Source organism: Bubalus bubalis, chromosome 3 (assembly GCF_019923935.1).
Source record: "Bubalus bubalis isolate 160015118507 breed Murrah chromosome 3, NDDB_SH_1, whole genome shotgun sequence".
In the NCBI taxonomy this organism is placed as follows: Eukaryota; Metazoa; Chordata; class Mammalia; order Artiodactyla; family Bovidae; genus Bubalus; species Bubalus bubalis.
This window is the reverse complement of record NC_059159.1, coordinates 115430749-115442778: the sequence shown is the minus strand read 5'-3', so window position 1 is coordinate 115442778 and position 12030 is coordinate 115430749. Positions and strand designations below refer to the sequence as shown.

The 12030-nt window shown below is 35.1% G+C and overlaps 1 protein-coding gene across 1 annotated transcript in view; it reads right to left on the bottom strand.

The window, feature by feature from the left end:
• VPS13A (vacuolar protein sorting 13 homolog A) overlaps positions 1-12030 on the bottom strand; it is a gene marked incomplete in the record, with an annotated part of 267525 nt that overhangs the window by 68435 nt on the left and 187060 nt on the right. The window contains 5 exon segments of the mRNA XM_045165068.1: positions 2643-2776; positions 3178-3306; positions 9262-9408; positions 9528-9632; positions 10043-10438. Coding sequence (XP_045021003.1) covers positions 2643-2776; positions 3178-3306; positions 9262-9408; positions 9528-9632; positions 10043-10438 — 911 coding nt within the window.

Below are 12030 nucleotides of genomic sequence, written 5' to 3'. Positions count from 1 at the left end.
TGTAATACAGTATTTAGGAAAAGGTGGTAGCATGAAACTCAATAGAAGGCTACAATGGAGTAAAGATTTGGGGATCTGGATTCAATCCTCTTTTAAACCAAAATTCCATGTTCTTGATTTAAGAAGTTCTTCAAATAACTGGGCTTCCCTTGTGGCTCAGCTGGTAAAGAATCCACCTGCAATGCAGAAGACCTGGGTTCAATCCCTGGGTTGGGAAGATCCCCTGGAGAAAGGAACAGCTACCCACTCCAGTATTCTGGCCTGGAGAATTCCATGGACTGTATAGTCCATGGGGTTGCAAAGAGTGAGACACGACTGAGTGACTTTAACCTCACTTCACTTCTTCAAATAATTATAAATCGAAATCCAATGTTCATTCTTGCACATTGTTAATTTTATAAACTCCCTTTACAACTAATTTTGTAGTTTCAGAATTTCTACACAGGATCACATTTTAGTTTCTCTTACACCCCTTACTTTTATAATTATAACAATGCAGGAGGTAAAATTTTAAAACATTTCATATCTGAACTGGACTATAAATAAGAGTGCAAAGTCAAGCCCAAAGAAGGACTGATAAAGTCTCTTGTTCAGCATTAGCCAGGCTCAACCAGATGTCAGAGAATTAAACTTTGATGCCCTATATTATCCACAGTATATAAAGAATCAACTTAGCTCCTATGTATCTTAGAATGTTACCAGTTATGTAATACGTTTGAGAGAAATGAGAAAATAGTCAATCAAATCATTTTCTGGAGGTCTTAATTTTGTGAAAATTTCTTTGAGAAAGGCTAGGTGAGGTAAATGAACTGAAGGGCAAATAAGTAAAAGCCATTTCTACTTGCTTTTGCCAGTTTTAATCAACCAACTTACTATTTTTATAATATGGATAATCATAAAAAACAGGCTCTCCTTTCTCTCAACATATTCCACAAATGAGAGAACTGATGGGCAAGGAGGAGTTCTAGGTATATGCTAGATCAACCTGGGGTTCTCACTCAATCAACGCCTATTTTATTTTAGTCAATGATTAGAATGTACAGTTAGTAGTGGAAAAAAAAAAAGCAGAAATGTACTGATAAACATGGGCCCACTGGTAAGTGACATGAAAACAAACTAAAAAAGTAGACAAAATAAATTCAAGACAACCTGGGACCCATAAATAGAGGAAAAGGTTATGTAAACTGTAGTGGTACTAGGAGGATATAATATCACACTATATTGAAACAAATGATGTTACGAGTAATCCTGAAATAAATATATAAACATGGTCTTTAGCAAACTTAAAAACGTAGTGGTCCTTTCCCATATGCCTCAGCAAGAAAAATGTTATCTACTGTTTGAAAAAAAATCAATATTTACATTATGTTCATTAAAAATAAAAAGTTTCAAAACTAGACAAAATGCTTATGATAGACTCTGACAATTTCCTCACCAGATTCTGCACTGATCAAGCTTTTGCCATAGTTGCTTCAGGTTTTTTTTTTCCTGAAGTATTTAAAAGTAAATTATATCACTAATCATCAAGGAAATGCAAACCAAAACCACAATGAGATATCATCCCACACTATTAGAATGGTTATCATCAAAAAGATAAGAAAAAAAAATAAATGTTGGTGAGGATTTGGGGAAAAAGGTATTGTGTATTGTCAATGGTAATGAAAACTGGTGCAGCCACTACGGAAAACAGTATGGAGGCTTGTCAAAAAACTAAAAACAGAACATGTGATCCAGCAACTGGATATCTATTCAAAGGAAATGAAAACACTAATTCAAAACAAATACACGTACTTACTGCAGTATTACATATAATCACCAAGACATGGAAGCAACCTAAGTGTCCACTGATGAATGAATGAAGAAAATGAGGTATGTATATAAATATACACACACACACACACACATAATATTTCATTCTAGATACAGAGAATTAAATAGTATTCAGCCATAGAAAAGAAGGAAATCTTGCCACTTGAAACAACATGGATGGACTTTAATGGCATTATGCTAAGTGAAATAAGCCAGTGAGAGAAAGACAAATACCATATTATCTCAGTTAAATGTGAAATCTAAGAAAGCAAGAAAAAAAGAAAACCACCAAAAAAGAATAGAGAATAGATTGGTAGAAGCTACAGGCAGAGGCAGGGACAGATGAAATGAGTAAAGGGGGTCAAAAGGTACTAACTTACATTTCTAAAATTAGTCATGGGGATGTGAGGTACAACATGATGACTATAGTTAATAATACTCTATTTTATATGCAAAAGTTGCTAAGAGAGTAAATCTTAAAAGTTCTCATCACAAAAAAAAACCTCTCAATATACAGTGACGAATGTTAACTAGACTTATAGTTGTGATGATTTTACAAAATATATACAAACATTTAATCATTAGGTTGGACAACTGAAACTTATGTTTTATGTCAATTATGTTAAAACTTTTCAAAAAATAAATTACAGATATCAAGTCAGTTATAAACCTATATATTTCAGTATACATTTTTTTAAATGAGAACATTGTTTTACATGGCCATAATGCCATTAGTGGTTTTTATACTCTTAAGAAATTATCAAAAAGTCAAGGTTTTATCACCTAGACTCTGCTAAAATCAGAGGATACTGTATCTGTAATAATCCTCTTACCTTTGCTTATACCAAACAATGTCATTCTTGGTGTGATTTATTAACAGAAATGTAGCGGCTCCATCACGATAATCTGAAAATGTAATAACTGTAGAATGCTCAGCCAAATTAACTTCTGCTATAATACCTCCAAGCTAGAAAAAAGGAAAAGAAAATATTCTCTAATGTGATCATTTCCAAAGAACATTAACCAGTAACATTTAATAATAAAACTATTCTTAATAAAACTGTTATAGCTAATACAGTTGTTTTTATGATTTAGAAAGTAATTCAGGATTTTATACTGCATGTCTGAAAAACCATGACTCTCAGTTATCATAGATAGATGGGTCAAATTCAAGATGTGGTTTACTCCAGGCACTGTAACTTTCTATGCAACAATTAAATCGTTTATATCTCTTGTGTCCTTTTAGAAGTTTTCCCTTTGCAAAGAGAAATGTTTGTTCATTTTTGGTAAAACAAACAAAAATCACTATTAAAAAATTAGTAAGTATATATAAGGTTCTCTAACCACACACACACAAAAATCACTTACCTCATTGTCTAGACGCAGTAAAATACAACTTTCTTCCTTATTAAAATGTATCTTATGGGGAGGGCTTTCACTTCTTTCAACTCGAATAAGAAGTTTATTAGAAGCATCCTCAGGCCAAAAGGGGACACACTAAAACACATATTACACATATTTATTTTTTAAAAAAATGATTTCACCATGAAGACCTTTATCATTTTAATAAACCCATCAGAGTAGACTTAAAATAGTTTAAAATAAACCTCTGTCAACACTACTCTGGTTACTGTATTGCTTAGCTATAAACTGTGGATTTTGAGATTGGGTGCCACTTGTGGGCACTTTGAACACAAACAGTAATGGGTAGTAAGTTGAAGAGCTAAAATAATTAGAGTGCTGTGAAGAGATATTAATGTGGTCCACAGCTAGAGTCAGACTGAAAAGTAAGTAAGTAAACTGAGCCAAAGTGATCAGTTTAAAATAGGGGAATGTTCTATTATGAAAAAATCACAATTGGGTTGTGGGTACCAGTAATTTAAGCAGTAGTCAAAGTACACACAAATGTTGAGTCAGGACAAATACTAAATCCAGAGTCTTGGAAGTCAAATAAGGATAAAACAAAAACAAAAATCAAGAGAAATATCTAAAGTCTTAAAGTTCAGAGTAGAAAACAGGCTCAAAATCTTAAGAAACAACCTGGATATCAGTGATCTGGAAGCCAAACTAACAGAACAGGAGGAGTTAATGCACCTATAAAGAAGACAACAGGAGCTGGAAACAAAAGAGCTAAAACAACAGGAAACGAGAATCAGCCTTGTCTGTATAAACTATTATGTAAACCAAGTCTTAGTGTGATAGGCTCTGACCAGGCTGGTAACCACATAATTCAATGAGACGTATGAGATCATCATCATATGACCTGAGGGCAATGTAGTAGAACCTTGATGTTAGTGCCAAGTGTCTTAGCTTGTTAAAGTCAGTTTTATTCAGTCATAAAAAGTAATTAATGGAACTAGACATGGGACATGGTTAAGGCTGTAAGAGGCTGAGAAAGTTCCCATTCAGGGCTTCTTGCAACACTTATCTGGGAAAGTCATCTGGGAAACTTACCTGGGAAACTCAAAACAGTAACAATACTAAGCCAAGCATATTTCCCAGGAGGAACTAACAAGACTAAAAATTATGTGCTCTTTGAAAACCCCCAAGCCTTGCTACTTTCTGGTACACTTTTTTATGTTTAGTAATATATGCTATACCTTTGGAAAGAGTTTTCTGCTCGACCTCCTGAGACTAGAGAAAGTACCAAAGTACTTGTCTTTTGTAGTGGGAAAAAAAAAAAATATATATATATATATATAAGTTTAACAAATCAACATAGCTAATAACCATAAATTGCATGTTATGGTTGACTACTGTAAGCCAAAATTAAAATGCGAAGATTTTAAACTAGCAACAGAAATTTATCTTAAGAAAAGCTGAAATTGACAAAAGAGAAAGTAAAGTAAAAAATAATAAGCTGTTATGTGTTTGTAATTGCAGTTACTGTAAACAGAAACTATCAGAAGATAAATGCTATAGATTAGGTTTTTAAAAACAGAAGAGCTAATACTCTTATCTGCAACTGACATATAAATCAAGACATAAAACTACTGTAAATGAAAGTATGGAAAAAGATATACCTAAAAAATATATAAAGTAAAACAAAGCTGGAATTATAATCTTAGCATCTAGATGTATGGAGAGTTCTATGTGGTGCTAGTGGTAAAGAACTTGCCTGCCAAGGCAGGAGATGTAAGACACACAGGTGGGATCCCTGGGTCAGGAATATCCCCTGGAGGAGGGCAACCCACTGGCAACCGTTCCAGTATTCTTGCCTGGAGAATCCCATGGACAGAGAAGCCTGGCGGGCTGCAGTCCATAGGTGTGCAAAGAGTTGGACATGACTGAATCAAACACCTTAGCATGCACACATGCACTACATCCAACAAACTAAGAATCCACAGACTCAAATGAGCACACATGAAACATTTGCCAAAAATATTCATATATTCACTCAACAAATATTTCCTGAGAGCCTACTGTGTTTAATCACTGTTCAAACTTTCCAACAGCCCTCTCCATTTCACTCAGAGCAAAAGTTAAAATCCTTGTAATGGGTCTCAAAGTTCTACAGAATTACTTTTAATCATTGGTAAGTCTTCTTCTCTTCTACTTTTCCCTCTCCAATAATACTGGCCTCTTTTGCTATCCCCATGCCAAATATTCTCTTACTTTAGATCATCTACCCTGGGCAATCTTTTGTCTTTAATGCTCTTTCCCCAGATATCCACATTGCTGAGGGTTCCAGCAATTTATTTTCTTTATTTTCTTGGGCTCCAAAATCACTGCAGATGGTGACTCCAGCCATGAAATTAAAAAACACTTGCTCCTTGGAAGAAAAGCTAAGACAAACCTAGACAGCATATTAAAAGGCAGACACATTACTTTGCCGACAAAGGTCCACATAGTCAAGTCTATGGTTTTTCCAATAGTCATGTATGGATGTGCGAGTTGGACTATAAAGAAAGCCGAACACCAAAGAATTGATGCTTTTGAACTGTGGTGCTGGAGAAGACCCTTGAGAGTCCCTTGGACTGCCAAGGAGATCAAACTAGTCCATCCTAAAGGAAATCAGTCATGAATATTCATTGGAAGGACTGATGGTGAAGCTCGAATACTCTGGCCACCTGGTGTGAAAAACTGACTCATTAGAAAAGACCCTGATGCTGGAAAAGACTGAAGGCAGGAGGACAGGGGGACGACAGAGGATGAGATGGCTGAATGGCATCACCGACTTGATGGACATGAGTTTGAGCAAGCTCCAGGAGTTGGTGATGGACAGGGAAGCCTGGTGTGCTGCAGTCCATGGGGTCACAGAATTGGACATGACTAACTGACTGAAATGAACTGAGGGGTCCAGCTCCTGGCTAAAAATCTATGTGCAATTTTTCAGGTCATACCAGTGGCAATTATAAAGGCTTTATCTTTATTTGACAGGTTTCACAGGGCAAAGCAGCCCTCCCCACACCAGACTAGGTGCATGGCCAGAGTGCAGTGCACTTCATTCTCAAGAATTCAACCCTATTTCTAGTCATGCCCTTACAAGTACCTGCATTCCTACTATGGGCACCTGTATTCACAGGCCTTTTTATCAGGGCTTTTGGCAGAGGCCTTCCTCAGGAACTTCTGCAAGATCTCTATTAAGGAAAGAGGGGGATACGATGATATTTTTTTCTCTATTCTGACTTGGTACTCAGTACTGTTCCACACTTAGCCCCATTCCTTTGCTGTCTTCCATCCCCTAGATGCATAAAGCAGTACCAGCTTTTTGTTCAGGGCTCCCCTGACAATGACACTACCCTCATTGATCCACCTCACCCCTAACCAACTGCTGTCTGTTTCATAGGAAAAAGAGTACAAAGGGAGTTGGTGCGTTCTTCACTTTAGCCTCTTAGTTATACTACTGCAGTAAGTCATTAAAGTCCTGACTGTCACTTTTACTTTGACTTGTTGTCTTAATCAGCTTAAAGCTCAACATTCAGAAAACTAAGATCATGGCATCCAGTTCCATCACTTTGTGGCAAATAGATGGGGAAACAGTGGAAACAGTGTCAGACTTTATTTTGGGGGGCTCCAAAATCACTGCAGATGGTGATTACAGCCATGAAATTAAAAGACGCTTACTCCTTGGAAGGAAAGTTATGACCAACCTAGATAGCATATTCAAAAGCAGAGACATTACACTGACAACAAAGGTCTCCGTCTAGTCAAGGCTATGGTTTTTCCAGTGGTCATGTATGGATGTGAGAGTTGGACTATAAAGAAAGCCGAGCACCGAAGAATTGATGTTTTTTGAACTGTGGTGTTGGAGAAGACTCTTGAGAGTCCCTTGGATTGCAAGAAGATCCAACCAGTCCATCCTAAAGGAGATCAGTCCTGGGCATTCATTGGAAGGACTGATGTTGAAACTGAAACTCCAATACTTTGGCCACCTGATGCGAAGAGCTGACTCATTTGAAAAGACCCTGATGCTGGGAAAGATTGAGGGCAGGAGGAGAAGGGGATGACAGAGGATGAGATGGTTGGATGGCATCATTAACTCGATGGACATGGGCTTGGGTAGACTCTGGCAGTTGGTGACGGACAGGGGGGCCTGGCGTGCTGCGGTTCATGGGGTCGCAAAGAGTCAGACACAACTGAGTGACTGAACTGAACTTAATCAGTTATTTCTGTATCTGGCAGCTGAGCTTCCAGCTCTGCTGCACTCTTGACAAGCGTACCTCTCACATTTTCTTCAGTATGTGTGTGCTCAGTCATGGCATGGCCTATAGCCTGCCAGACTCCTCTGTCCATGGAATTTTCCTCTCAAGAATACTGGAGTGGGTTGCCATTTCCTACTCCAAGGGATCTTTCCAATCCAGGGATCGAGTCTGCATCCCTTAAGTCTCCTGCATTGGCAGACAGATTCTTTACCACTGTGCCACCTGGGAAGCCCTGCACATTTCTTCCACATCTGTTCAAATGTGACCTCAAGTCTCATCCTTGACTACATTATGTAAAATTACAGCCCACTCCTTGCACATTAGAACTCAAAATACCTCTTAGCCCGCCTTATTTCCTTTCTCTCTATTAGACTTGTCACCTTTAAATATACAATGTATTTTACTAATTGACTATGGCATTATCAATTTAATGGTTCCCCCAAGCTCCCATTGAAATGTAAACTATACAGGACAGGGACTTGTGCTTTTGTTAAAATATGGCACGTAAAGAGTACACAATAAATATTTGTTGAAAAATGAATGAACAGGTAAACATGAAAAAAGATACAACTTCTAAAAATGAGAAATATAATTATTCAAATAAAAAACTCAGTTGAAGGTTCAAATAGCATACATACACACACACTGTATGGTATATACAGTAAAAGCATAAATTATGAAAGCTATATATGCAGAATTTATCCAAAATAAAGGAACGAGTTATACAGACAGAAAATGTAAAAAACAATAGTAAGATATATAGAAGAGAGAATATAAAGGTCTAGAATAAATTTGATTAAAAATCCAGAAGGAAGAAACAGGAGTATTTAAGAATGGCAGTATTTAAAAACATAATCACTGCAAATTTTACATAAGGTATGAAATAATCTATAGATCTAGGAATAAAGTATCTCAAGCAGGATATATAAAAAGAACCCACATGCAGACAAATAGCTGTAAGACTGCAGAAGACAGAGAGAACTCCACGAAGGCAGGAGAGAAAAAGATAACTTCCAAAGAAATGACAGAATCACAGCAGAATTTTCAACAAAAATGGAACCCAGAATATAGTAAATGCTACAACATTTGCAAAAAACAGGAATTATCAAGAAAAATTATTATAAAGGAAAGATGATGGATAAACAAAAACTGATGGTATTTACCGCCAACCAGCTCAAAAGGAAATGCTAAAGGATATAACTCAAGAATAATGAATGATTATAGAGGACAGCTTCAAAAAGGCATAATGAATAAAAATAGCAAATACTTCTCTTATAATCATAGCATACTTAGAACAAAATTTCTTCAGAAGTAAAATATTCTATTAACTTCAGGCAGTCTTTCAGAAAGCTCTTATCCACACACCTAACAACTACAGTTAGAGCAGAATCAAAACTTCATTCCTAAAACACTACTGTCTTTTTAAAGTAATTAGCTTAATCTACCCTATAAAGGCATTTCTAAAATCTTCCTGAAGAAAATAAATTTACCAATTTATCTTCAACAATTTGCTGCATTGATACTTTATTCCGTCTTCTACTGCTATATATTTAACCCCATCTAGTTAGTGTCCACCTCTTTTACAAAGCAATGCATTCCTAGATGACAATATTCAGGCTTAAATAATTAAATAAATCATTTATTTGGTTTATTATGGTACAAATAAATACTCAAAATGTTCATGAAACTGAAACAAAATTGGGAGGTGGGGGTAGACAGATAAAACACTACACAGTGATTTCAGGTATCCAACTTCAAGAAAAAACAAAAGTTGAAAGAGGTATATTTCTGAAATTCATTTACCCACCTGCTCCAAATCAAGAGTGAGCCATTTATCATTTCCCTCTTCAGCCACTGATATATGATATTTGCTTTTGTTTTTAATCAAAAAAAAGGGGGTAAATGTGACAATTCTGGTAATGTTAAAACTGCTAAGGTCTATAGTGACACCAACCTATGGGGGAAAAAAAGTAACATTTCAAAAACTATTTCATTATCATAACATTCTTATAAAAATTAATTACTTAACAGAGCTTAAATAAAAGTTTCCAGATGAGCACAGAATGAACTCACTTGATATTCCATTTTTGGGCCTTTACATTTAACCGCTCCATGACTACCAACTGTATCAATTGAAAATTGATCTGACAATTCACTATCAGTTACCATAAGCTGAACCTAGAAAAAAATATTTCAAATATATTAGTATTTAGGTACCTTTAAAAATTCCTACCTAAGTTGATATACTTTTTTGCTTTTTAGCCTAAACTAATGTTATATTCTGGAGAAGGGAATGGCAATCCACTCCAGTATTCTTGCCTGGAGAATCCCATGGAGAGAGGACCCTGGTGGGCCACAGTCCCTGGGGTCACAAAGAGTAGGAAACGACTGAGTGACTAACACCACTACTACTGTTATATTATTAATGCACTAAAACTTTTCCAATACTAAATTCCAATCTTTCTAATCTCAAATATTTCACAAATATTATTTATACCTGTTTCATAAAATTTTATTTTTCAAAACAAACTAAAAAGGAGTGAAAAGTAGCTAAAGAAGAATAAAGGTTTAAAAAAAACTTCACATACCTTATTGTTATTGAAAAAGTGCTTTGGCTGAAATGAAAAGAGAACTGGCTTTTTATAATTAGGTGGATGCTTTCGATGAATTCCATCTGCTTTATACTGTAACATTCGACCAGTTTTATTAACCATCCAATAAGGACTATGAAATGCCATAATAGTCTGGCCAGTATTATAAGTCACATGGACAGCAATATCTAAATCAGTCTTTTCTATTTCTGTAACACAAGTAAAACTGATGAAACTAATATCTTGTTGATTAGGTTTTATATGATATTCACTTTTCCAATCATGATTAAGATAGTCAAGTAATTTTAAATGTAGCCTGGCTTTATCCAACTGTACAGTACAAAGCTGGGCTGAACGGCCTTCATGGAGAGTAAAAACTCTATGTTCAATCCCCTATAATAAAAAAGAAAATACAGTCAATTTTTAATGCTTCAGAATAATATGCTAAAATATTCTACTTAATGATTTTGAATGCTATACAAAATGCTTTTGAAATACCTCTGTCAGAATAAGTCAAAAGACTTATGTTCAAGTTCTAATTCTGTCAACTGTGTAAACTTCTATAAATCATTTGAGTTACTGTATTTGTAAAAAGGTTTAAACGATCTACTTCAAAGGACTATTGTGAAAATAAAATTAAAGAATATAATGAGAAATTCTGCTGGCAATAATTAAGACTATAAAACACTATAGTAAAAATAAATCTTATCTATTAATACTAATGATTTTAGTTGTGAGAAGTATAAAATAATGAAAACTGTATGTAATCCAAAATAAGCAATTGCTACCAACTCCAATTCTTGATTTTTAACAAACTCTCATAACCCATTTCCAATAAGTGTTTATATAGCATCTGACATAACTCTCAAAACTGTTCATTTCTCTCCATCCACACCTGCATTACCTTAGTTCAAGTCATTGTAACTCCTCCTTTTAAAAGTCTCCTAACTGCTCTTAACTCCTCTAAGCCCTTCTCCATACCACAGGTAAACTATCTTTCTAAAAACTGATCATCTCTTTTGAAAACTAGCAAACAGTGTTATCCCTAAAAGCATCAAGTCAAAAGTTCCATTAAAATGGAACAGATAGCCCATCTGGGTATTTCACCTGTTTTCTAGCATCTCTAATCTGGTTCCCTCCTGTTGTTATAACATAGGAACCTCTTCATCTTAAGAGTTTAAATTACTTAAAGCAAAAACAATGTTAAGTTTATCAATACCTGACATGTTCCACAAAATAGGATAGTGGTGTTGGTGGTGCTAGAGAGGTTAACCAGTAGAAACCATATGCCTGTCAGGCACTGTGCTAAGTCCTTTACTACATTATTTAATTTGATTTTCCCCATATCCCGGTCACGAAAGTTTTATTACCATCACTCTTGTATAAGATAGGACAAATGATTCAGAAAGATAATATAACTCACCTAAAGACCCAGGGCCAGTAAGAGATAGAGCTAAGATTCAATCTCAAATCTATCTGATAGTAAAGAGGTAATTCTTAACCACTATCTTAATTGCCAACTATATGGAAAATAGATATTCTTAAACCACAGATGTGTTAACTCCCTCAGCCCCAAAAAAAAAATTGACAGAAAAGTATAAACACATAGTAAATTCCAATCATTAATAACAGACTCCAACAAAACAAATAATAGATTACAATGAAGAACTACTTTCTTACATATGACAAGCAATGGTAAATGGAATATTCACTGAAAATCCTAAGATGGAGAGATTCCTATTATAGCAACAGGAAGGAATCGGATGTAATCTCTTAAAACAAAGAGTATTTAAAAGAAAAAGCATTTTTATAAGCATGAAATCCTTTTAGAAACCTAAAGGTACGAGAATAATATAATGTAGCAGGTTTTAAGTCTAGTACTATTATTTTCATACTAATTCTCATACTTGTTTCAAAAGTTAGTATCCATCTTTCAAAAATATATAAAATATACATGCATGGAAAAGACTGAAAAATATATTTTA